The sequence below is a fragment of the Brachyhypopomus gauderio genome, chromosome 3 (assembly GCF_052324685.1).
Source record: "Brachyhypopomus gauderio isolate BG-103 chromosome 3, BGAUD_0.2, whole genome shotgun sequence".
Taxonomy (NCBI): domain Eukaryota; kingdom Metazoa; phylum Chordata; class Actinopteri; order Gymnotiformes; family Hypopomidae; genus Brachyhypopomus; species Brachyhypopomus gauderio.
The window spans coordinates 22,898,984-22,926,057 of NC_135213.1; the positions used below are offsets into that span (position 1 = coordinate 22,898,984).

A 27,074-nucleotide genomic window follows, 5' to 3' on the forward strand; every position below is an offset into this window, starting at 1 on the left:
CTGCTTTTCTTTCAAAAATAAGAAAATTTCTAAGTGACTCCAAACTTTTGAACGGTAGTGTATGCTGGTGGGCTCCTCTGAAGACTCATTTTTTGTTGAAGATTCCACCCTGACTAGCGAGTATTGCCATCAATATTCTGTTAATACATGAAGGCGTAACGCACCATACAATGTTACCAAAGTTATGGAGACAGTTATGGGGGGGGGGGGGTCTCCTCTTACTACTGCCAGCTCTCTTCTCTATAGAAGTCACTCTCGATGTTAATATGATACAGTATGTAACATGTCAAACTAAATGGCATATGCAATTACAAATAGTAAAAGAACAAAAATGAATTAAAATGGGGTTGGAGAAGATCCATATGTAAACCAATCTCCTTCCCACACTCCATCTTTTAATAAAGACTGGTTTGGCTATGACAAAATTAGATATTGTTTGCATATAATTTCAAATCCATATATATATATATATATATATATATATATATATATATATGAAGAAATGAACAGGACAGTTATATTTATCCTGCAACTTCTGAAAAAGTACCATTTAGATCCCTAATAATAGCCATCGCCAAAGTCTAAATGTAGACAATGTAGAATTCAGGTTTAATTGCAGAAAGGAAGGTTTCGCTGTTAAAGGGTGTTTTTACCCTACAGTTAAACCAGCATTAACCTAAAACACAATTAATCTCCAATTAAAACACTACTACCCTACAGATAAAAGTCCGTTATTACACAAAATCGCCTTTTCATTACTTTTTTCCCATACGCTTACTGAAACTAGTTCTAAAATGTTGAGTTACTGCCTACAACCAGGAGTCTTATTGGTCATCAGCTGTGAACGGACGTACACGCTACTGTAATCTCCAGCCTTCGCCCACTACATACCGTTTTTCCAGTGTTTTGTGTGCGTTCGGCCGCCGTAGTGCACTACGCGTCGGGAGTGCCGCTAAGAGAAATATCCTCATCAAAAGAGGATTGAATCTCTACTTGTAAGTGCGAACATTTAGTACCCACATTTTTTCAGTTTATGCACATGTAGCCACAGTCGCGTATGTTTTAAGCTAGCTTTATGTGTTATGAGAACCTGTCGTTTCTGGAATGAACGGTGCCAAAACAGTTAGTTTACCACGTAAGTTGGTTAGCCGGCTAGGCTAGCCCGTTACTGAGGGAGGTTACTGTTACTAAGACTCCTCCGCGTTGACCAGCTCGGGCCATCAACGCATTAAACATGTTTCAGGAATCATTACGGTCTGTGTCCCTCAACGCCCTCAGAGTCAGTAACACATAAGCCCCTCAATACTAAATGCATTTCACTGGCTAGCAAGATAACTGTCCAGAGGACTAGTTGCATAGAGTTTCAGCACTACAGCTAGCTCGCTAGGCTATGTTAAATGCTAATAGGATGCCTAACTTCCCTGACCTATTGATATTACTAACTAGATTCTGTTTGCATGTTGATGTGAAGTCAAACGTCCTCGTAGCTAGCTGGCTGTGTGGAGTAAAGGACAGCGTTCTGGCTAACTACACCTGAATCTCCCAAGTTGACATTACAAGGTTTTGCAAACGCTTCTCATGCCTGGTTCAGCTACATTCATTTAGGTAGATATTGGCCTGTTGTCTCACTGAATAATTCTAGCTTACATATTTCTGAGCTAAATGAGTTAGTTAATTTATTTACTCGTTCTGAAGGCTACATGACATCGCTCAGCCAGCATAGCTCATCCAGAGCGTCGTGGACACTACAGCTGTTCAGTGTGTAATGATGGTATTAGTCTGACCCAATAGATAACACGTTAGTGATGGGATAGAAAGATGGTTAGCCCGTGATTTGATAAGTAGTTTGTGGATGTGGGGTCATTATCACGGTACAGTTTGCAACAGGGCGGTAAATAACAGCGAATTGAATCATGCCATGTGTTGAATTGATGAATTCGTGTGTTACATGAAGGATTTAGATTCTGCACATCAGAGGAAAATGAGAGTGAAAGAAATCCTGAGGACGGCGACCCAGGCATGGAGTCCTGCAGCACACCACCCTGCTTACCTTGCCTTAGGTAATATGTGTGTGTGTGTATGAGAGAGAGAGAGCACAGGAGGGAAAGAGGGTGGGAGTGTGTCTGTTATCATTGCTGTAAGTTAAATCTATGAGTAGAGTTGTGCCTAATGTGTTGTACTGATCTGACACTAATTTAAAGCAAAGTCTATTTTTGTTATGTATGACCTAAAGTGCTGAATGGTTTGATGGTGGTCTTTACAAGTACTGAATGATTAGGGTTAAGGTTTGTTTAATGGATGTTGTGGTCTCACTAAGCATCTTACTGTGCTTGGGTCCTGTGTTCAGGTACATCAGCTCAGCAGCTGGATGCATCCTTCAACACCACAGCAGCTCTGGAGATCTTTGAGATGGACTTTGCTGACACATCCATGGAGATGAAGCTCAGGGGGTCGCTGTCAACCACACACAGGTCAGAAGCTGTTGGGGATGTTTGATCCTGATAGCAGGGATAGGTAGTTCAGCTGGATGGATCTGAGGAACTGACATCATGCATGTTGTTATATAGTTATAGTTATATAATGATCATTGTTATTTGTGGATGTGGATTTATTGTATATTCTGTGCTCCTAACTCAGTAATGGTCTAATATCTTTGATTTATTTAGTCCATCTGGCATTGATGTAGGTAATGTTAATTAACTACATTAATGCATTAATGGTCATTCTGCAAATATATTAGCTCTTGTTTTTGTTTTTTTTTGGTACTCACTGTTTAGAAATACCTGCAGTGCAGATACAACTGTTTTATATTGTAACAGCCCTTAAGCCCACATAAAAAAAGACCTTCCTCTTTATTCATATTTATTATCTGAGAATATCCTGATACTTGTGAACAGCAGAAAGGCTGGGAGATGCTCTCTTTGTGGCAGTGGTTTTCTAAGGAGCACTTCTCTCCAGCAGGGGGCAGTATGACTAGGGTCATTAGGCTACTTGTGTTCTCCTCAATGAGTAGTCTCAAATCAGTCTGTCACAACTTTTCCTTGCTGCTGGTAAGGGCAGTTTGAGCCATTGCTCATCAAGAGTGGATCTACTCTTAAACCAGTTTAACATTAAATAATTAAGCCATGTTGAGGTTTGTGGTGTTATTGTGCAGGTTCCATAGTCTGCTCTGGGTGGCGTTTGGGATCGGGTCAGGAGGATCATCGGGTCAGCTGATAGGTGGCGGGGAGAACGGTACGCTGACTGTGTACAGCCCTGAGGCGATCCTCACTGGCCGGGATGGCACTGTCACCGGCCAGTCCTGCAAACACACTGGTCCTGTACGAGCTCTCGACTACAACCCCTTCCAGGTAACACAGTTTGTCTGCAACTCCAGAGTAACACAGTTGTGTTCAGAATATGGCTTTCTAGCACCTCCTCTAACACACCAGGTTCATTTCATGAAAAGCTTGTGAGTGAACCCCGGGCTTAGAAGAACTGATAGTTATAGTTGTTCAGCAGCAGAGCTCTAGAAGCATATATGTGAGGAATGGTATTACTGGCATTAATGGTATTATAACGGTAACTACAACCAGCTACCACTGGACATAACTCTAACCCTATTATAACCACCACCAGCAACCACTATATCTAATCCAAGCTCTTATAACCACAACCTGTAGCCATTGAATTGAACCCTAACCCTGTTATGAACACAACCTGCAGCTATTGGATTGAACCCTAACCCTGTTATGAACACAACCTGCAGCCATTGAATTGAACCCTAACCCTGTTATGAACATAACCTGCAGCTATTGTGGTTAACAAATGTTGGTTTAAAGCTCTACATCCTATGCAAATTGCATCTGTCTCCCTGTGTTCATGTTACACCTAGTTTTATTGGGTTATGGTTTGGGTTAGCAATAGAGTTAGGGTTAGGGATAGTGTTGGGGTTATGGTTAACTCTAGCATTATTCTTAATCTGGTGCAGCAGTGTCTGTGGTCTTACATATTTTAGACAAGTTTTTGTGCTAAAAAATTTGTAACCTATGTCTGCTTTGTTCAACATACAAAATGTATCAAATGTCAATAAAGTTGTCAAGAGCTTTACAGTGTATCAATGAATATCAAGATATTGCAAATATCCTTCTCTTTCAGAGTAATCTACTGGCGTCTGGAGCAAATGATTCCGAGATTTATATCTGGGACTTGAACAGTTTCAGTAATCCAATGACACCAGGCACAAAATCACAGGTAATTTTTCCTGTTGGATTCTTGCAGCTTGTTGTATTTTAAAATGACAACACTTCAATAGCTACTTGAATGTTGTACAAACATATTTGTTAGTAGTGTTAAATGGTAATGATAGATTACTAATAGTGCTGGTCTGCTAATGTTTCCTAGTTGGATGAGGTAAGTGTGTGTCTGTGTGTGTGTGTGTGTGTGAGAGAGAGAGAGATACAGAAATGTGTGTTTCTGGTTTTGGTTTGTGGCTGGTGAAAGGGGCACTGTGTTTAGCACAGTTGTGGCTTCTCAGAGTTTGTAATTAAGCTTTTATCAGCTTCATTTCAGCACTCAAATCACTAATACTTCACCAAATCAACTAGAGTTCAATGCGTGAGTACTGTTTGTGCATGAAAACTAATAGTGATGGATGGTCTCCTTCCACCCCAGTAAACTCTAGACCTAACGTGTCCAGTTCTAAAGGAATGTGTGGTTTACAAAAGGCTGTCGCAATCCAACACTGCCGAACACCATTCTCACAGAGCTTACAGTTTTCTCTGACATAACACACCTGGTTTAAACCTCTCTGCTGATTAAGAAGCCTCTTCATTATCTGACCTAGGTGGCACAGTCCTACATGAGGTCAACATGCCTGTCTTCAGCTTTGTCTGCTTTAATGACTTGATAATTAAATTGAGGTACGGATGAGGCTTTGACCATGGTCACCATTCATGGAGGGCCTGGTCCATTTCTGGGTATGTAGGCAGACATTTTAAATCTGATGTAGGCAGCTACTAGAATCCAGTGCAGGGAGCTCAGCGTTGGAGTTATGGGAACGTTCGGCATTTGAAGATTAGTCATGCTGCTGCGTAATGGATCAGTTGTAGAGGTCTGATGACCTGTAGGGGAAGACCAGCGAGTAGGGAGTTGCAAAAGTCAAGCTTTGAGATGACAAGAGACTGCACCTGTGTAACTTATGTGAGTGAAAGGGCTTAATTTGTCATGAATGCCCGGGTCAGATTTGAAACATGAGTTCAGAGTTGTCCAAAGTTATTCCCAGTCTATGTGCAGCTTCAGTTGGTGATACGAGGGAGTTCTGAAAATAACCAGTGATGTGGTGGTGGGGACTGAGAGTTCCTGGGATGTACAGAAGCTCAGTTCTGCTGGGGTTGAGCTTCAAATGGTGGGCTGTCATCCATAAAACAATATCAGTCAAGCTTGCTGAGATACGCCTGGAAACCAGAATGTGGGAAAGAAAGGATTAGTTGGGTTTTGTCAGTTTAGCAGTGGTAGGTGAAGTTATGAGAAGATGTAAAACCAAAGATAAGGGGCCAAACCACTGGGCCCGGGGCACCAGTGAAGAATCTTCATGTATCTACATATGGCCAGCCCTCCAGATAGGACACACCTTTGGTGTAGCATGAAGCTTTGGCAGCATGAAATGTAAAGGTAAGGTATGGGTCTAGATGACTGTGTGCTCCGTGTCTACGTGGGTGCCAACGTGTAATCTGTGTTTATAATAAATGGGTTTGTGTGCTTTAATGCACGTGTGTGTGTGTGTGTGTGTGTGTGTGTGTGTGTGTGCTTACACATGCCTTGGTGTGTATATTAATGTGAGCATGCATGCTTGTCTGTGTGTGTGTGTGTGTGTGTGTGTGTGTGTGTGTGTGTGTGTGTGTGTGTAGCCGGTAGAGGATGTGAATGTGGTAGCCTGGAACAGACAGGTGCAGCACATCCTGGCTTCAGCAGGGCCTAGTGGGAGAGCTGTGGTCTGGGATCTGAGGAAGAATGAACCCATCATCAAGATCAGTGACCACAGCAACCGAGTGAGCATGTGCATTCTGCAGCTATACCTCATGCTCCACTCTATACCTCCACTCCTTAAATTCTACAATCATCTCTACACCGCCACACCTTATACTCTACAATCAACTCTACAATTCCACATCCAAGGCTCTACAATTGACTCTACACCTCTATGCCTTAAATTCTACAATCAGCTCTACACTTCCACACCTTATACTCTACAATGTGCCTCTGTGCCTTCTGCTGTTGGTCTGCAGGTTATTAACTGTGGTCTCTTTGCTGGCTCATCGTCTGTGTTGTGTTTTAATTCGCTGTACATGAATTTCTTTGGCATCCGTCCTGTAGATGCACTGCTCAGGGATGTTGTGGCATCCAGAAGTGGCCACTCAGATAGTGTTGGCTTCGGAGGACGACCGCATGCCTGTCATCCAGATGTGGGACCTGCGCTTTGCTACCTCCCCTCTCAAAGTGCTGGAGAAGCACACCAGGTGCTCCACTGCATAACACTGCACGGTGCAGGGCCCTGCTCAGGGCCGGCGCCAGAACATATACAGTGAGGGGGCGACAACGTAAGTTGTCGAGCGGCCGAGGGGGCACCATGTAGCGATTGTTGTAAAATAAATGGGTCTTATTTTTTACATTGAGGGGGCGGGACACCTCGCCTGAGGGGGCGACGCCCCCATTCGCCCCCCCGTGGCGCCGGCCCTGGCCCTGCTAACACCCACATCACTCACCCCTGCACTGGGCAGGGCCCTGCTAACACCCATAAAACTCACCCCTGCACTGGGCAGGGCCCTGCTAACACCCATATAACTCACCCCTGCACTGGGCAGGGCCCTGCTAACACCCACATCACTCACCCCTGCACGGTGCAGGGCCCTGCTAACACCCATATAACTCACCCCTGCACTGGGCAGGGCCCTGCTAACACCCACATCACTCACCCCTGCACGGTGCAGGGCCCTGCTAACACCCATATAACTCACCCCTGCACGGTGCAGGGCCCTGCTAACACCCACATCACTCACCCCTGCACTGGGCAGGGCCCTGCTAACACCCACATCACTCACCCCTGCACTGGGCAGGGCCCTGCTAACACCCATATAACTCACCCCTGCACTGGGCAGGGCCCTGCTAACACCCATAAAACTCACCCCTGCACTGGGCAGGGCCCTGCTAACACCCATAAAACTCACCCCTGCACTGGGCAGGGCCCTGCTAACACCCACATCACTCACCCCTGCACTGGGCAGGGCCCTGCTAACACCCACATCACTCACCCCTGCTCTTCATTAGGTGCACCCATTTTATAGACGCCTTTTTAAACTATACAGCCACTTACTGAAGCTCATTGTTGTCATGCATGTCGACCATCTTCTATCCTACTCAACTCCCCTCACCCCCCACGTGGACCCTCAACACTGCTGATGTGGTGTTTGGGGCTTCCTCGTGGTCATGTCTCTTGCACTTGGAACTGTTTTTGCATCTTTATTTAGTGATAGTGTTTAGGTTTAGTTTAAAATTTGAATATTTAAACCTCATTTAGAAGGTTTTATGTTTTAGGGTTCACTTCATAGGTGTGTGTGTGTGTGTGTCTGTGTGTGTGTGTGTGTCTGTGTGTGTGTGTGTGTGTCTGTGTGTGTGTGTCAGAGGGATCCTGTCTGTATCATGGAGCCAGGCGGATCCAGATCTCCTGCTCAGCAGTGCTAAAGATAATCGAATCCTCTGCTGGAACCCAAGCACTGGCGAGGTACACATCTCCCCTCTCTCTGTTTACTGTTGTACACATCTCCCCTCTCTCTGTTTACTGTTGTACACATCTCCCCTCTCTCTGTTTACTGTTGTACACATCTCCCCTCTCTCTGTTTACTGTTGTACACATCTCCCCTCTCTCTGTTTACTGTTGTACACATCTCCCCTCTCTCTGTTTACTGTTGTACACATCTCCCCTCTCTCTGTTTACTGTTGTACACGTCTCCCCTCTCTCTGTTTACTGTTGTACACATCTCCCCTCTCTCTGTTTACTGTTGTACACATCTCCCCTCTCTCTGTTTACTGTTGTACACGTCTCCCCTCTCTCTGTTTACTGTTGTACACATCTCCCCTCTCTCTGTTTACTGTTGTACACGTCTCCCCCCTCTCTGTTTACTGTTGTACACGTCTCCCCTCTCTCTGTTTACTGTTGTACATATCCCTCCTCTCTCTGTTTACTGTTGTACACATCTCCCCTCTCTCTGTTTACTGTTGTACACATCTCCCCTCTCTCTGTTTACTGTTGTACACATCTCCTGTAAATCTCAGACTGCTCTACGTTAAGCTGTTGATGCATTAAGGAAAGTCAGTGACGTGACGGCTGCATGTATTTTAGCTCACGGGCAACATTATCTGCTACAGGTGATCTACGAGCTCCCTACAGCCAACCAGTGGTGTTTTGATGTGCAGTGGTGTCCACGCAACCCCGCGCTTCTGTCTGCTGCCTCCTTTGATGGACACATCAATGTGTACAGCGTGATGGGTGGTTGCCTGGAAACTCAGCAGAACAGTACTGCAGATAAAGTACTAACAACCTTACTGCCTGTACATTCATAGTGATGAACAACCCTAGCGCACATGCATTCATAGTCATACTGATAAATAACCCTAACATGTGCCCCAGCACATGAATACATACAGTCCTATTGATCTACAAGTCGCTGTAGAGAAGTCTGATGAATCATGTCAAATGTAAATGAGGTAGCCTCCATCATCAACATATCCCTGTGTCTGTAACGGTGGTATGTGGTCAGACCTTACTAACTTCAGAGATGTGGTCACAAAAATGTGGACAGAAGACGATAAATATATTTTGGAAAAAAACTAAAATAGTATTCACAACTGCTATATGTATTCATGCTATACTACTATACTATACTGCCCCTGCACCTGTGGGGTGACTCCATGTGTCTGGAGAGTTAGACAAAGCAGGTTTATTTATAGTGTCTTTCGTACATGTATCGTACACGTACTCAAATAAGAAATTACTACAACTGGAAAACAAATGACTTGCCTAAAAATTGTTTGTTTATTTATTTATTTTTAAATGCCCCACTCAACTGGTACCTGTTTACGTTAATTTGCATTAGCAAATGAATTTTATGCTGGGTTTTCTGGTGTCTTTTGCTGTGCAGATTTCAGCTGCCTTCGACACCACTGATCCTTTTGGCACAGGACACACCCTCCCGCCTCTGCAGGTGGCCCAGCCCACCACCACGCCCACCATCATTCCTCCACTCAGAACCCCACCCAAATGGGTGCGCAGGCCCCTGGGAGCCTCTTTCGCTGTAGGTACAACCACACACACACACATATTTATGCTTGTTTAACCTGAACTTTAGCAAGAGCTCCGTTTATTTATTATTTTTAAGTCACTGTTTATTTTTAAAATAACTTACTGAGTCCACTTCTCCCTTTAACCCTATACCCTAACCCTATACCCTAACCCTATACCCTAACCCACATCACTCTATCCCAGTTTGGCGGGAGGCTGGTGACGTTTGAGAACCCTCCCCTGGCTCCACAGCAGCTTTCACCCCAAACCCTCCCCCGCCACGTCTATGTGAGTCAGGTAACCACGGAGACAGAGTTTCTTCAGCGTTCAGAGGAGCTCCAAGCCACCCTGCAGTCTGGCACCTTCGTCAGCTACTGCCAGAGCAAGATCTCTAGCGCCCCCTCTGACGCGGAGCAAGACATCTGGAGGTTCCTGCTGGTAACTGTCCATGATGACACCTACACTATCAGAACATCTTTACAAGTTATCCCACTGAGATACACACACACACATATATATATATATATATATATGTGTAATATATGAAGATTTGAGGTAAGTAACTGCAGTGTACTTGGGTAATATAATTAGAGATATTGAATAAATAGATAATCAGAGGTATTTGCTAGTAGGAAATATATGAATCAATGTCTGCTCACCAGAACAGACAGGCTGATTACAGTTGAGTTGCATGTTCACATATGACCACACTGCCTCCTGGTGGTTAAGGCTGTGTCAGTGACTGTCCTTTTCACTGTGTTCACAGCCTGCTATCTGGTGATCAGGACTATATGACCCTAACTGTGTGTTCACAGCTATCTGGTGGTCAGGACTATATGACCCTAACTGTGTGTTCACAGCTATCTGGTGGTCAGGACTATATGACCCTAACTGTGTGTTCACAGCTATCTGGTGGTCAGGACTATATGACCCTAACTGTGTGTTCACAGCTATCTGGTGGTCAGGACTATATGACCCTAACTGTGTGTTCACAGACTGCCACCTGGTGGTCAGGACTATATGACCCTAACTGTGTGTTCACAGCTATCTGGTGGTCAGGACTATATGACCCTAACTGTGTGTTCACAGCTATCTGGTGGTCAGGACTATATGACCCTAACTGTGTGTTCACAGACTGCCACCTGGTGGTCAGGACTATATGACCCTAACTGTGTGTTCACAGCTATCTGGTGGTCAGGACTATATGACCCTAACTGTGTGTTCACAGCTATCTGGTGGTCAGGACTATATGACCCTAACTGTGTGTTCACAGACTGTCACCTGGTGGTCAGGACTATATGACCCTAACTGTGTGTTCACAGCTATCTGGTGGTCAGGACTATATGACCCTAACTGTGTGTTCACAGCTATCTGGTGGTCAGGACTATATGACCCTAACTGTGTGTTCACAGACTGTCACCTGGTGGTCAGGACTATATGACCCTAACTGTGTGTTCACAGCTATCTGGTGGTCAGGACTATATGACCCTAACTGTGTGTTCACAGACTGCCACCTGGTGGTCAGGACTATATGACCCTAACTCTCAATGTTTGCATAGGTCAACTTTGAGGAGGAGGCCCGTGTCAAATTCCTGCGTCTTTTAGGATTCAGCAAAGATGAGCTGGACAAAAAGGTAGTGTGTGTGTGTGTGTGTGTGTGTGTGTGTGTGTGTGTGTGTGTGTGTGTGTGTGTGTGTGTGTGTGTGTGTGTGTGTGTGTGTGTGTGTGTGTGTGTGTGTGTGTGTGTGTGTGTGTGTGTGTATGTGTGGGTCAGGCTTTAGCTCTGTGTGTGTGGTAAGGTCTGTAGCTGTGTTGGGTGGGTGTGTGTGAGTGTGAGAAGGTAGAGGCTGTTAATTTGCGGTGTTGTTGGATGGCTGTTGTTTGTACTGAACTGTGCAGTCTGTACTTTGTGCAGTCAATACTGTGTACTGTCTGTAACCTGCAGATCTCCTTGTCCCTGGGGAAGGGAGGGCTCCCCAATGGTCATGGGCTGGACATGGGTGATCTGGCCGAGAAGATACAGACTCTCTGTTCTCAGGTCAGTCCCAGCAGGGTAGTAGGTTAGGTTTGAGGCCTGAAAGAATGCAGACTCCCTGTACTCAGGTCAGTCCCAGCTATGGTTGTGCATTATTGAACTTTTTCATACAGTCCTACCGTGTTCAGCTTCAAGATGTTGGCATGTTCCAGTGTTTCCCGTGTGTGCCCTCTACTCTTACCCAGTTTGATGGTTTACCTTTCCCCTGCTTCCATTCCCATGGATGCTCAATGTTTCAACCACTCAAAAATGGCAATGAAGTAGATTTTCCACTGTTATTAACATTTGAAAGTTTCATTAACCTTTTGTTTATTTACTGAATTTCCCATTCGTGGGATCAATAAAGGTTTATCTTATCTCTTATAAATGCTAGTTAGCTAGCATTTACAGTCTACTGATTTTTATTAGTATTACTTTCACTAACCTCCAAAGCTAGCTAGCTCCAAAGACTTCCCATAAGAAAAACAAAGGCCAACTGGTAAAAAGGAGTTCCACAAAACATGGTTTAGCATTACTTCCCTCCAAACTCCACTAGTTTGACACACAGCTCAGCAACAATCACTTCCTGTGTGTTGTACCTACACTTTTCTGTTTGATTTGCCGTTTGAACATTTGTTTTGGTAGACTACTGGTAAAACGCCACCATAGTTAATATATCGTCACCATTTTACATTACTGTCACCATATTTAAATACCATGGTATACAACCCAAGTATACTAGCACTAGGTTAGGATGTACCACGAATCATTAGTGGTTTAAGTTGTCTTTGTATGCATGTGTGTGTGTGTGTGTGTGTGTGCGCGTGCGTGCGTGCGTGTAGAGGAAAGACGAGGCTGGCATGGCTGCAGAAACATCCTCACCAGCTGAACTCTTCAGTGAGGAACTAAAGGAGAAAACACCTTTCCACATCCCAGTGTCTGCAGGTAACCTTCACACATCCTTCCACACACACAGTGTCTGCAGGTAACCTTCACACACCCTTCCACACACACACAGTGTCTGCAGGTAACCTTCACACACCCTTCCACACACACACAGTGTCTGCAGGTAACCTTCACACACCCTTCCACACACACAGTGTCTGCAGGTAACCTTCACACACCCTTCACCACACACAGTGTCTGCAGGTAACCTTCACACACCCTTCACCACACACAGTGTCTGCAGGTAACCTTCACACACCCTTCACCACACACAGTGTCTGCAGGTAACCTTCACACACCCTTCCACACACACACAGTGTCTGCAGGTAACCTTCACACACCCTTCCACACACACACAGTGTCTGCAGGTAACCTTCACACACCCTTCACCACACACAGTGTCTGCAGGTAACCTTCACACACCCTTCCACACACACACAGTGTCTGCAGGTAACCTTCACACACCCTTCCACACACACACAGTGTCTGCAGTTAACCTTCACACACCCTTCCACACACACACAGTGTCTGCAGGTAACCTTCACACACCCTTCCACACACACAGTGTCTGCAGGTAACCTTCACACACCCTTCCACACACACACCACTCATGAGTTGTTTCATGGATAAATAAAACAATTTTAATAAAAAAGATACAATTACAAGAAAATTATTTACAATTATAAACAAATGATTTAAACAAAACACATCTAAATAAACTAGGAGCAAAAATAAATGTTTAAAAACAGCACACTTTAAAACACACACAAACACACACACACACAGGACACACACATGCCCAGCTGCACAGTGCATCCTCCTCTCCGTATTGTCATGTAGTTTATCAACAATAAATAGACTTCTGGTTCTGTTCTGGTTTCAAAAGCAACAGTGTTAAAGCACTTTTTTAACTAAAGTGAAGCTCACCACAGCAGTGGGAATACAAGATGTAGTGTCAGGGTAGTAAGAACACTGACCCAGAAGATTAACCCAGAACAGGCTGCATGTTAATCATCATGGAAACAATGTGCCTCTGCTATGAGAGGAAGGAGACCCCCAACACCAACCCTCACCCTAACACCAGACCCTAACCCTAGAGGTGGATCAGTATTATCAGTTTGGTATCCCACATTAGAACCTTTCTGGGTTTTTTATTACAAACAGTGTGCTTGTAAATCTTGAGCTATACCACAGAGGCCTTAAACATACTCCATACCGCACGGACACTAACACCTAACATGTGACGCCTTGGCCCTAACCCCTAACCCCTAACCCTTAATCCCTAACCCCTGTCCTTAATCCCTCCCTAACTGTGCAGCATGTGTCCCTTTATTCTCACCCTGTCTGTAGACACGGATGGTCTGATCAGCCAGGCTCTGTTGGTGGGGAACTTTGAGGGCGCTGTGGAGCTGTGTCTGAAAGACGGCCGATTCGCTGAGGCCATCCTCCTGTCAATCAGTGGGGGGGAGGAGCTATTGAAGAAGACCCAGCAGAGATACTTGAACAAGCAGACCAACAGCATCTCCATGGTAAGGAGATCCTTTCCTGATCATTGACTTCTGTGCTCCCTTAAAATCTAATTCTCCAGCTTCTCCTGAAGACCAACCATTATGCTGTGTGTATTTGTATAACATTTTGTCTGTATTGTATTATTTTTTTGTTATCTACCTTAGCTGCAGCTCAGAGTTTAACCCTAACCCTAACCCTAGACGTCTGTGTCAGAGTTTAACCCTTAACCCTAGTCTGGTTCTAAGATGGCAGCAGTGCATCAACTCTGTGGCTGTCTAGACAGTTGCTGTTTTCACTTACTCATCTTTACTATCCTAACACAGTTTGGTTGTCCATTCAAATCGTTCGTACAGTGGAGAAGAACTTAACATCAGATGAATGGTTGAATGGGTTTTCAGCAACTTCGCTGACTTCAGGACCATCCCAGAAGACAACACCACCGATCACCTTGTTGACAAACATAGAGAATGTAAAAGAAATGTGTCTATATCTACATCAGCAGTGCTGGCTGTGCTGACCATATCTACTGGGGGTTTTTATGATTTTTTGAGAGACTTGAGTGACACATTCATCACAAATGACACGTTCATGTTCATGGTTTAATATCATATTGGGTTGGAGTTTGAAGGTGATGAGGAAGAGGAGGAGTTTAAGGGGGTTAAGTGGGTGATGAAGGCGAGGAGGAATAAGAGTAGTTGAAAGAGGGCTGAGTGTGGATGAAGGTGAGGAGGAAGAAGTTAGGATGTGTGATGAAGGTGAGAGCTCTTGGGGTCTCAACATGGGGAGGGAGAGTAAGACGAGAAAGAAGCGTTTTTTTCTCTCAGTAATTGTCTGAATTGATCGATTAGAGAAGCTAAGATTGTACCTAATAAGCTTTCTACATGGACAGTTTGTGTAATTTAGTGGTGACATTCTGTGGCGTGATGTTTCCACTGTAGCTGATTTCATCGGTGGTGATGCAGAACTGGAGGGACATTGTGCAGGGCTGTGAACTGGATAGCTGGAAGGAGGCGTTAGCAGCCCTGCTAACCTACGCTAACCCTGAGGATTTCGCTTCACTCTGCGGTATGAAGTTTTGACTTTACTCTGTGTGCAGTGCTGGGATTTACATTGATCTCACACAAATTTTGCTATTTGTTCTTGAACAAGCCTGACCCAAATCTGCTAATGATTAATTAACAGTGGATGATCACATGGTCTTGTACTTAATAAGTATACTTAATACCAGGTGCTAACAAACCTACTACAAAATTAACTGATATTAAGTCTGCTGTTATTCTCCAATCCTAACCCTAGATATCTTGGGTTCACGGTTGGAGGCCAGGGGCACGGAGAAGCGTTGCCTACAGGCCTGTCTGTGCTACATCTGCTCTGGAAACATAGACAAACTGGTGGAGTGCTGGGTCTCACAGAAAGAATGTTCCTCTCCTCTTGCATTGGAGGCAAGGACACACACACACACCCAACACACAGCATTCATATAGAAATGTGTTACTATGTCTGTAATATTGTAGCTTTAACTACGTGTGTGTGTGTGTGTGTGTGTGTGTGTGTGTGTGTGTGTGTGTGTGTGTGTGTGTGTGTGTGTGTGTGTGTGTGTGTGTGTGTGTGTGTGTGTGTGTGTGTGTGTGTGTGTGTGTGCGTGCGTGCGTGTGTGCGCGTGTGTGTGTGGTCCATGCATTTTCCTGTAGGATCTGGTAGAGAAAGTAATGGTGTTGCAGAAGTCTATTGAACGCTTGCGTAACAGTGAGGTTACAGTGCAGAGTTCGGTTCTGGCAGACAAACTCGTTCATTATGCCAGTGTGCTGGCCTCTCAGGGCAGTCTGGACACAGCCCTCAGCTACCTGCCCGAGAAGTCTAACAAGGTATGTATGTACAAATGCCACGCCACGTGTTTGCTGAGGGTGTGGGTGTGGGTGTGTGTGTGTGGGTGTGCGTGTGTGCGTATGCTGAGGATCTGTGTGTCTCTCCCCCAGGCTGCTGTTCAGGGTCTAAGAGAACGCTTGATCCATGCTCAGGGTGCAGTGGCTCCTGCACAACTACCCCCTGATTCTAAAGCTCCAACAGTGGGCAATGTAGTCCCAGCAGCCATTACACAGGTAAGTACAATAACCCTTATACTAACCTATAACCTATATAAGTACAGAGTTAGTATTCAAGGATTATGTGAGATAGATGCCCTATAGTTACAAGACTAAACTATTCCTCAATAGTAAGATATTTAAAGTAATATTAACAAACAATAGCTATTATGATAATTAATTATTATGATTATTAATATATTTATTTATTTATTATTATAATGTTGAACGATTGTTTGAATATGCAGGTTGCAGGTTGCCCTTTTGCATCCTCTCACTTTGCCTCCCAGGGACAGTACCCTCCAGCACCCACACAGATGCCCCAGTTGAGACAGCCAGCCATGCCTACTACACAGGCTGGTGTGCCCAGCCCAGCCGACAGACCTACCTATCCACAATACCCTGCTGTAGCTTTAGGTACAAATCAAGTCAATCTTCCTCTCTCAGTCTTCCTCTACTTGTTCATTAGGGTTAGCCATTGAGTTCATTTACTGCCTGAAGATGGTACAGCAGCAAACTTCTGACTGTTGTTACACATACTCCTTTCAAGCAATGTTGGTAAATCACTTTGACTTAGTATTGGTGTATCACTCTGACTCATTGTTGGGATATCACTCTCACTCATTGATATTACCCTCGGTTCTTACTGTTTCTCTTCTTTTACTCTCTCTCCAGGTTTTCCTCCTTCTCAGCCAGTAAGGGCTCCCCTGGGTTTCACACCTGGCCCGAACCTGCCCCCCTCCAGCCTGCCTGGTTCTGCAGCTCCACAGTCCTCTGCCCAAGGGGGTATCATGCCAGTTCCTTTCCCCATGATGCCCCCACTGTCTGGACCTCCAGCACCCGGGTTTCTTCCCTCCACCTCCATGCCTCCACTGGTCCCCAGCTCTCGGCCCGGGGGACCTGTGTCTATGTACTCAAGTGCATCTCAGCCACAGGGTCCGGCCCCCCCACCTCCCAGCTCTGCGTTCCCCTCTGCAGGACCAGGGTGTCCCCAGGGTGGACCTGGAGCTCCAGGGATAAAGAGCCTGACTGCTCCGGCCGTCCCTCCACCTCCAACAGGTAACACACTCGCCTGGGTACATCCATTGATCTTAGTGTGGCCTGCGTTATTACAGATGAGTTTGCAAACTGTAATGGAGATGCTTTAACCCTCTTCCAATTATGTGGGTTAGTGTAAGGTAGTCATTTACCTTGGTGAAATACATTTTTAAAGAAAATGTCTACTTCTGTAGACTTTTACTGGAGATTGTTAAATATCCAGGCTTGTGTACTCAGCCACTACCAGTGTACCACTCTGCAACATTTTACAACAGTTACTTCTTCTGATATGACCTGACAAAGAACAGATATAACCGTATATACGTATAACCACCATTTTACAACTGACTTGAACATAGTAACTTGAAAAGTGGTCTGTCTGTTTTAAGTAATCAGGAAACGTCTGTACAAGGAAGCAGAACGCCCTGCCTGTCTGCTATGTCTGTGAGTGCAGAGTGTAGAGCAGGGCTATTCAACTGGCGGCCCGCGGGCCAGATCCGGCCCTTTAATGAATTTGTACCGGCCCGCAGCCCAACAAATTACCCCCCCCCCCCCCCCCCCCCCCCCCCCCCCGTCATCCACTATGACATCCACTACGACAGTATTAGTATAGGTTTGAAAATTGTCTGGCACACAGGTCAGAGTTCTCTGCCAAATCTGGCCCGCAGAAAAATATAGTTGAATAGCCCTGGTGTAGAGTTGGGTCGGTGCTAAAAGCACATGGAGCGGGTGGAGCGGGTGGAGTTGGCAGGGCGGGAAGACTGTTAGTAATTTTAACATTTCACAAACAAAAAGCAACCTATGAAACATGCAGGCAATGTGAACAGAGTTAGAATGTTTTAAAGTAATGAAAGAATATGTAGAATTGATTCTCTACAATTACTTCAGTGAGAAGGGAAATGTGTATGTAAATATGTATCTCAACATATTACAGCAGATAAACCTGTATGTTAATATGGCCCTGAGTTTTGGATTTTTACCCTAAATGCAACTTATGTCATTTGGTGAATTGAGTTCGCATTGTTGTCAGAAGCTTCACTATGAATGTTTTCTGGACTCTGATTGGTTAATGTGTGCTGTTTGACTTGCAGGCTATTTCCCGTGGCTCACAGAACATAGTGAAGAACAAGGTGACAGGGAGGGTGTGTGTGTGTGTGTGTGTGTGTGTGCGTGCGCGCGCGCGCGCGTGTGTCTCTGTATGTATTTGCATGCACATTTGTGTGTCTGTGTTTGCGTACACGTGTGTGTGTGTGTGTGCGCTATTTTTATGAAAAATCGATGCGAGTTCAATCAATCAATTTATATTTATAATCTATATAACTATATTTCATAGCGGCATGTACAAAATATATGCAAAACATCCATCATGCCAATTCAGTACATGCAGTAGCAAAATATGCCTGTGGGAACATGCCAAATACCAAATGTGGGAGCATACCAAATGATACCAAAAAGATGTTAGCGAGGTGATCTTGTATTCGACTGTAGAAGGTGGGAGATGAATGTGAAGAAGCCAAAACTAAGTAATTTATTTATTTATTAAAAGTATTTTTATGTATTTTCTTGTAACGTTACCAAGGGAAGGAGAACTGTGGATAAGCTCCCCAAACCAGTATAACCCTAACACACCATTGAGGTCCAGTATCTCCACAGCAGTCAGGTCCAGTGGCCACTAGTGAAGACCACACACCAAGGCTGGCCAGAGTCCGTGTAGTACCATGTGCCTGTTGTACCTGCAGAGGCAGAAGAGGTTCACGTCAGGGTTCTCGTGCAGGCTTGGCAGAGTCATTTACTAGTGAGGTTGTTGAATTGTACCAGAGCAACTTCTCTTCGTGTTTATCAGCAGAGATGTTGTACATTTTCATGTCTGTGCAGTAGGCTTTTGTAGTAAATGGGCTGGAGTAAGTGGCATTACACACATTCGTATTGGTCGTTTTACAACCACTGAATGAACTAATATACAGTTCAAGGATCAGGGAGAGCTAAAATACTTAAGCTGAACAACGGTTAACATGGCGTAGTATACTAACACAACGGAACACCAAACGTCTCTGTTATTCCTGCTCATTAGTACTCTACTGCTGAAATTACGAACCTATGATCCAAAGGAAAGTACACATGTTTACATTAAGCTATTATCAACTGTTTAAGTATTTAAACTATTATTAACTATTTATGTATTTAAACTATTAGAAGGAAATAACGCTTGTCATTTGAATGACGGGTTCGTTCTTTCAGCGGTAGAGTACTAATGAGCAGTATAAACTGGGAGAAGCTTAGTCTTCCTATGCCAATGTGTTCACTGCGTTCATTTGTACATTAAGACGTGAAACGTGTGTGAGAAACAATTTGGACTCTTGTGGGAGTCGCTCTTTGTCCACTGGCGATGTAGTCAAGCTGCTGTGAGACTTCTTATTTCCGTTTTCACACAGATGTTGAGGCCACTTGGTGGGCTGCTTGATGGCAGATTAATTACCTTTACCAGGTTCATATTCTTCATGTGTGTAAACCAAATCATTTTGTCTTCCATTCATATAACCAGTGTGCCATCTATAATTGGTGATCTGCAGTCACACAGCGTCATGAAACCAGCTTCATCAGTATAATGTTTAACGACTCTTCTGTTTTCAAACGGATGTTTCGCACATATCCTGGAATATGCAGGACAAGTAAACAGGTCATGTGGAAATATCAAACATCCCCTTTTTCCTTTTTTAATATGAAAATATATTTACTTATGTTTTTGCATTTTAGAAAATGCGTCATTTAAATCCATGTAATATGGCACTTAACCCAACCTGCAGCATTTTTGACAAATCATGCATGCAATTTAAGTAATAAAAATGTTTATTTTTCAAAAAAAAAAAAGTTGTTAAATTGTGACAAGTCTTGTATTCACTTTGTATGTACTTATCCAGTTACTCGATAAATTGATTGAGTAATTGGTAGAGTACTCGAAAACAATCTTTTCCTGCAGCCTTGTGACATGTTTGTGTGTGCGTGTTATGGTGTGTTTTGCTTTAGAAGGAAAGTCAGGGATGTGCTGTTAGTTCACCAGTGTCCAGTGTTCACTCACTCAGAGTGCTTGTTGGTATGTTACCGAGGGAGGGAGGGAGTGAGGGAGTGAGTGAGTGAGTGAGTGAGTGAGTGAGTGAGTGAGTGAGTGAGTGAGTGAGTGAGTGAGTGAGTGATCACAGGTTTTAAAGAGTGCTGTTTTAACATGTCCTTCATGTTAATGGTAAACATTCATATATAAACTAGCTGCTGAGAATGATCTGAAGGATGCGAGTTAGCTGCTGAGACTGATCTGAAGGATGTGAGTTAGCTACTGAGACTGATCTGAAGGATGTGAGTTAGCTGCAGAGAAGTCTTAAGGATGTGCCAGAGAAACTTGATTGGACTCTCTTCAATCTCTTTAAATTAACATAAATAAGTTGATTAACATGAGCTCTGCACTTCCCTGAACCTCTCTAGGTGCCCATGAAGGGTGGAACGATCCCCCTGCTGTACGTGCAGGCCACAGAAGTAAAAAGGTATTTTTAAGATGACACATTCACTGTTATTAGTGCTATGGTTAAACGGGCAGTTGGTCCTGGTAGAAAAGTCTCTATTAAGACTACCTTTATTAGTCCCTTTAGGGAAATTCATCTCTGCATTAACCCACCCGGGGTGAACACTCACACACCTGGAGCAGTGTGCTACCCCCTGCAGCTTCATCCGGGGAGCACTTTGGGGGGGTTGGGTGCCTTTCTCATGGACACTTGAGAACAAAAACATATTAGTCACCCCCCCCATCATTAGCAAACACCCAGCTGTTTCTGAATTTTTTTTTAAGTGTGTTGTAACAGTGTTGGCATTAAATATGAACTTATATTGTGCAGTACAGTGTCTCTGGTACACAAGAAATGTCTGCCACTTGATCAAATGTGTCATGTGCTGCAGATGCCTGGTGACTACATGCCTCCTGCTCCCATCACTGCACCTGTCATGAGCGTACCTGCAGACACGCCCCTTCCTCAGGACAGAGGGCAGGTGGCGCCAGGAGCACCGCAGCAGCCCAGTGTGCAGGTGAGGGACAACCCTGAACATTCAACACACCACACCAGACCACATGAGGCCTAGTAGATATTGTTTATAGGTATTTGCAGAACGTTAGCTTGATTGTTGATTGTAGGCTGTATTGATGTGCTGCTGTGTTTTGAAAGCTGTTGTTAATGGGCTGTGTTCTGTAAAGCTACTCTGAGATGATGTCTATATCAGAAACCCTGAACTGTAGTCAGTGTTGGGGTAATGGTTCCTGCTCCTGTACATGACAGTAGTGAAACAGTCACATTTATTTGTAACTCACTATTGTCACAAAACAGCTTTACATATGTCCAAGTCAAATCAAATCAAATAAAATGTATTTGTATAGCGCTTTTCACAACACATGTTGTCACAAAGCAGCTTTACAGTATTTACTATCCTAGGTCATGTTTAAAAACATCTGATTATTTACCCTTAACAGTTTTGCATTTAAATTAACCTACAGAAGTCAGATGAGCTAACATAATTCGAGAAAGACATGCTAGTTAGCCAAGATAGCTCCATATATGTAATGCTGCAGGCCGGAGCCCCGGTGGGCGTCCCCAGTGAGTAAGCTAGTAATGTCAAAGAAAAACTCACAAAAGCAGAGATATTCACTTAAGACTACTAAAAATCTAAATTATAACCCTAAACCTCAACTAAAAACTCATCAATACACAAACTACTAAACACCTACATACACACTTGCAGCCCATCATGCTTTCAACAACAAAAACACTATTTGTTTTAGGCAAATATATACACACACCATATAAAATGTGTGATTGAACTTGTTTCAGTGTGAAGGGTGTGCCTGATGATTTTGTGAACAGTGTCTGTCAATCTCAGGATTTATCTTTGACGTTCAGTTTTAATGTGTATTGTGGCTTCAGGACAGCCAATGCACAGAATCCAGTTTCACCTTACTGGGTTTGTCAAATCTGGACAGTCTTACTGAATGTTCGACCAGATCTCTGGCGCTGGTTAAACTGCATCTCAGTCCAGATTGGCTGTTAGGCTTAGAGCTGGGCGATTAATCAATATTATCTATTAATTCGAATTTACAGTTAAGGACTGTAAAATCGATTTTCTGAGGTTTAATTTTCACCACCGACGCTGCACTGTGGGCTTCCGTAGTTCAGTGAGTTTAGCACCTCCCACCCATCCACCCTCAACACACACACACATAAACATGACGGCGGAGCTTGTGCCCAAGAAAAGAGCAACTAGCTCTGTGATCTGGAGTTGGTTGGTTTTGCGGCGTCAGATGTAGACCAAACAAGACCTCGCTGTAAGGTGTGTTTGAAACCGATAGAGGGAGAGAGCGAAGAGTGCTATTGTTCAGTTGCGTTGTGAATAAAGTTTCCCTCCGTGGGATATTTTGGATTAAGCAGTTTCTGCCTCGGTTACCGAACCCGCTTCAATGGATTATACTTTCGCGAGTGACCGTAGCGCTCGGCTCCGCACACCTCGCGCGAACCTGCGCGAACGGCGGAAGCGTTTATACGTCTGAAACGATATGTGGTAGTATAAAGAAACACCCCTCAAAAACAGGGGAAGGAACATTTTTACCTGACAAAAATTAATGTTGCATTGTGTTCCAGGTTTGAAAAGTGCTGGAATTTAGACTAAAGTGAGGGCAGCCCTGTTCTTAAATCAGAGTGTAGACAGCGTGACAGTATGCAACATGCAACAATTGTTAAATTGTATTTGTTTTCAATTTTATTAAAAAGGGCACCAAATTATTTATATCTATTTATTTTTTGAGGGTGTGTTTATTTATTTATTTTAAGTTTGAGGGTGCATTGTGTCAGTGCTTAAACTATGTTGGAGAAAGCCTTCTAAAAGTTACTGGATGTTCTCACTTGTTTACATTGTTTTTTGCTTGTTTCTGGTTGCACTTTAACCCCAAAGGGGAAATTTAAGTGAAAAATAAATTAAAACTTTTTTAACCATTCCTTTATCATCTGTAGTTTTTTAGTAGAGGAAAATAAATCTATTAAAATCGAAAATAGGATTTAAAAAAAATTAATCGAAGATTTTTTTGCTGGGCCATATCGCCCAGCTCTAGTTAGGCTGCACCAACACTTGAACGTTCCTGTTCACTCTTGTCTGTCCTGTCACTCTTCAATGGAACTGGAACCTTTGCAACTTCGATTTTCTTTTCCCATAACTGAGTTTTTCTCTTGAATGGTGTGTGCGTGTGTGTGTTTCAGGCTCTTCAGCAGTTGCCTACAGAGAGAGTAGAGCAGAAAGAGATCCCACCAGAGCACATGATCCTGAAAACCACCTTTGACAGCTTAGTACAGCGCTGTCAGCTAGCAGCAACAGATCCGGTACATGAGCGCGCACACTCTCACATACTCACACACACACACACACATTTTCTCTCTCTCTCTCTCACACACACACACACACACACTCGCATACTCTCACACACAAACACACTTAGAAACACATTGCAGGTGTTGGGAATAAATGCATCTGCCTTGCAGTCCTCATCTAGACATCGACAGTTTGTTTCTGACCACGGAACCTCTGGTCGTCCAGCACTCTGGTTTATACTGTAACAGGCTGTGGTCTCCCAAAGGGATCTGAACATCTGGTGAACAGCTGCTGTGTATTCTCTCCCTGAAATGCAAATATAATGAAGCTGAAACACTCCGTCAAACTCACACACACCATGTGATTTTGTTTTGGAAGAGATTAAACAAACTGTATTCAACAGGCATTCACAATTACCAGTGGTATGTGTTTCTAAATAATGAGTGAGTTATAAGTCTAAACTGTTAGCGATCACTTTAGGAAAGTTCTCGCACTGCAATCAACAAGTTGATTACCAACAAGATTTAGATGATTATGGTGGTTTGGCTATAAATGCAATATTAAGAACATGTATTATTTTATATACTCTACCTTATGCATATTTATTTTTTATTTTTTGTAGCAAACGAAGAGGAAACTTGATGACTCCTCCAAACGTATCTGCAGCTTGTACGAAAAACTCAGAGGCCAGGGGGTAAGAACCCAAGATTAGTTCATGCCACCACATTTTTGTCCAGCAACAGGAAGGCAGCGTGTGTGTAGTTCTACATATCTACTACATGTACATATGTAGGACAGTTTTGGGGGTGGTGATCACTTCAATGAGCAGTCCGTCACATCACATCCACCTCCTGAGTTGTATCCTTCCACTCCCCAGCTCTCCCCCAGCATCCTGGCAGGGCTGCATGAGATCAGCACGTGTGTGTCCAGCCGGAACTACCTGCGAGGCCTGGAGGTGCACACACAGGTGGTGAGCAGCAGCAACTTCAGCGAGATCTCTGCCTTCATGCCCGTGCTCAAAGTGCTCATGACCCTCGCCAACAAGCTTGGGGTCTGATGGACTGAATGGACATGAAGAGCCTGAACCCAGCCAGGGTTTTAATCAGATGGGGGGTAAACAAAACGGAGGATGACATGAATGTATTTATATTCTGTTGAACTATTATTGGATGATAAATAATATGCTGTTCCTTCCTAATGCTGGTATACTCATTTTTATGTGTGTTTTACATCATCCCAAAGAAAGGGTTGTATGACCTGCTTGCATTTGAGCAGAAGGGTCATGTGTTGCCATGGTGATGGTAGCTAGAACTGTAGTAATGTCACTGAGTGACCGTCAGGTGTGTGAATGGAGGTGTATTGCCTATGTGGTCTGAAGGTTTGATTAAAATTTGTTGATCTAATGTGCACAACAGAATACACTCCAAAAACTATAGTGTGAAATACAGATCATTGTCATTGCAAAAGTATGATCTTTGGGATCAGCACTAATATCACATTTTGCATTCTTATACGTTCACACAATAACAGAAAATCAAGCTTGTGACTCTCCATGATTTTTCTCCATTAGTTGCTTACACTGGTGGCCATGATTTCATGAACATTCGATTGATTTTACATAAGTTTCCCAATGTAAAACTGTTTTTTTTTTTTTATTTATCATTACCCTAAGTTCTTTTAATAAGTCAGACCAAAAAGACAAAGCTTATTCCAGCGCAGATCCAGCTCTGTATGCAGCTCTGCACAGCAGTGAAGAGTTGAGCAGAGGAAGGCTCCTCACTCCTCACACCGCCATGATTGGACACCAGGGAGGAGTTAAGTGACCTTGGGTATGATGTAGTCGCCATACAGTTAAGAGCTGGGCAGTCAGGGGCTCCAGCCACCCGAAGACTCAACTCCACAAACATGAATGAATGTAGTACAGTTGGGTGCACTGCATTAAACTGTGTGTGTGCATCTTGACAAGTGCTATGTTTCAGATGTGTGTTTTCGGTGTTTTAAGGAATCGAGGCATTCATGTGACACCTCATTTAAACTGATGTGACCTTTAACCTTGTTGCATTAGGTGGTCACCGGTGGCTCTTTAATACGACCACACTGCCGTTCTTCTGTCATTCTTTATCATTTTCTGTTCTTCAGAAATCTGTCGTTGCGTTTATCAGCTTCCTTATTGGTTTGACGTCCTCAATGTCCTGGAATGGATTTCAATTTCATACACCACTTGCTTCGCCTTTTCTGTCTTTCTGCAGCTCTGTTGATAAACATTTTCTGAACTGATCAATTAAAATGTGTACATTTGTCAGACCCAACAGTTGTCGAAAAAAAACAAATCAGTTGTGTCTGCACATACTAAAGGAACAGTATTGACTAGTGTGCTATGCACTACTTCCTCTTTAACACCCATTAAACCACCCATAGGACTTGGCACTGAAATTTCATCTGAACACAGGATGCCAGAGATGGGTAAAGGACAGCGCAGGCAATAAAAAACACCTAGAAATGTGACCAGGCTTGTCTTTACTTCAGTACTAGAACTGAACATAGTAGTGTTTCTGTAATTGTGCAAGACATAACCATGAAATTTTCACAAGCAAAAAAAACGAATTTGGTAAAGTAATTTAATATGCCTTATGTTATACACACTGTATTTAATTACTTAGTCTCTAAGTATGTAGAACACCAGAAGTAAACTCCCTCAGCTTATCTATACTGTACAATTACAGCTCTTTCCTCAAGAGGCTACTTTTGGCTGTATAACTCTTAAAATGCATGATTAGATTTAAAAACTGCGGTTAACAATTTTCTTGGAAAATTGGAAAACATCTGGAAAAAATTAAGGTAGCACATTTGTCTACCACTAGAGGGAGCTAGACACGTCAGTTTATGAACGAGGGACAGCTCGTGTCGTCACTTTTGTATGACAACGTAGGTTAGGTAACCTAAATGTAACATCAGTGTCTACTGTTGCTGTTCGTAAAGTTAGGAGGATTCATGCAAAACGGTTGATGTTTTCTAGATAAATATTTGAGGCTGTAGGCCTAAGTTGTGTGTAATGTGACAAAATTGCCGTTGCGCACTCACGGCAACATACCATTGGAAACCGTAGACGAGACGAGACGCCGTCTTGAGTCTCGCGTCTAAATTTAAGAGCTCGTGGGCATGATTGGCCTGCGGGAGTCACACAAGCATTTGGACCTTTTCTGATTGGCTTGTTTTGATCAGACGGTGTAGCCAGTTCGGCTCTGAACTTCTTCGGGAGGTTATGAACTGCAGTAACCTGTATGCGTGACGTGACATCTCCTCAGGGGTTTTGGCTGCCCGCACTGCCTTCGTGCTGTGGGTGGTGGTGGTTATGGTAGAACTGAAACGCAGGTTCTGGTTCTGCTTCTTATTTCGACTTTAAAATGAAGCCTTTCAGGTCACCAAAGAGGCTCGCTCACAGCCACACATTCAATATGCTAACATTTGTGTATTCAAAATATAGTTTGGATCATTGCTCTGCTTCTGAAAATGCTTCTAGCGCCATGTAGTTACGTTTTAACCCGAATAAAGTACACCTGCCTGAGTTCATCAGCTTCATCGTTGCTTCTAGTGAGTCCATTACTTCCACGTCTTTTTGGCTTCGTATTACACCGAATAAGATACCAGGTTGTATTAAATTTGGTTTATTTTTCTTGCGTTCAATCAGTTCTCAATCCATTATTAGTCTGTGCTCTCACGTTTCCTGAAGTCATGAATACAGTGAATACGTAGCGTAACTGGTTTAACCGCGTTTGCGGCA

General features: G+C 43.7%; 1 protein-coding gene across 6 annotated transcripts; it reads left to right on the forward strand.

The window, feature by feature from the left end:
* Positions 1–867: 867 nt before the first annotated feature.
* On the forward strand, positions 868–25,798 carry sec31b (SEC31 homolog B, COPII coat complex component). Of its 6 annotated transcripts, none has more exons than XM_077000511.1 (28): positions 939–995; positions 1,472–1,560; positions 1,955–2,060; positions 2,348–2,471; positions 3,155–3,350; positions 4,138–4,233; positions 5,889–6,029; positions 6,355–6,497; positions 7,660–7,759; positions 8,404–8,565; positions 9,177–9,329; positions 9,521–9,754; positions 10,876–10,950; positions 11,262–11,354; positions 12,173–12,275; positions 13,626–13,804; positions 14,723–14,849; positions 15,081–15,226; positions 15,476–15,649; positions 15,761–15,883; positions 16,156–16,282; positions 16,541–16,924; positions 17,995–18,033; positions 20,378–20,436; positions 20,846–20,971; positions 23,185–23,304; positions 23,916–23,987; positions 24,171–25,798. In XM_077000511.1, the coding sequence occupies exons 3-28, from the start codon at positions 1,982–1,984 to the stop codon at positions 24,348–24,350; spliced, it is 3,555 nt and encodes a 1,184-aa protein (XP_076856626.1). In that variant the 5' UTR covers positions 939–995; positions 1,472–1,560; positions 1,955–1,981; the 3' UTR covers positions 24,351–25,798. The 6 variants fall into 6 exon arrangements, with proteins under 6 accessions (XP_076856624.1, XP_076856627.1, XP_076856629.1 ...); XM_077000510.1 differs by having other exon boundaries at positions 942–995; positions 1,472–1,605; XM_077000509.1 differs by lacking the exon at positions 1,472–1,560 and having other exon boundaries at positions 868–995.
* The last annotated feature ends 1,276 nt before the right edge of the window (positions 25,799–27,074 follow it).

Coding starts and splice junctions, on each gene's coding strand:
- sec31b (XM_077000509.1), top strand. CDS start 1,982: ATGAGAGTGAAAGAAATCCTGAGGACGGCGACCCAGGCATGGAGTCCT. Junction 9,755..10,875: donor ACATCTGGAGGTTCCTGCTG/GTAACTGTCCAT, acceptor ATGTTTGCATAG/GTCAACTTTGAGGAGGAGGC. Junction 11,355..12,172: donor TACAGACTCTCTGTTCTCAG/GTCAGTCCCAGC, acceptor GCGTGCGTGTAG/AGGAAAGACGAGGCTGGCAT.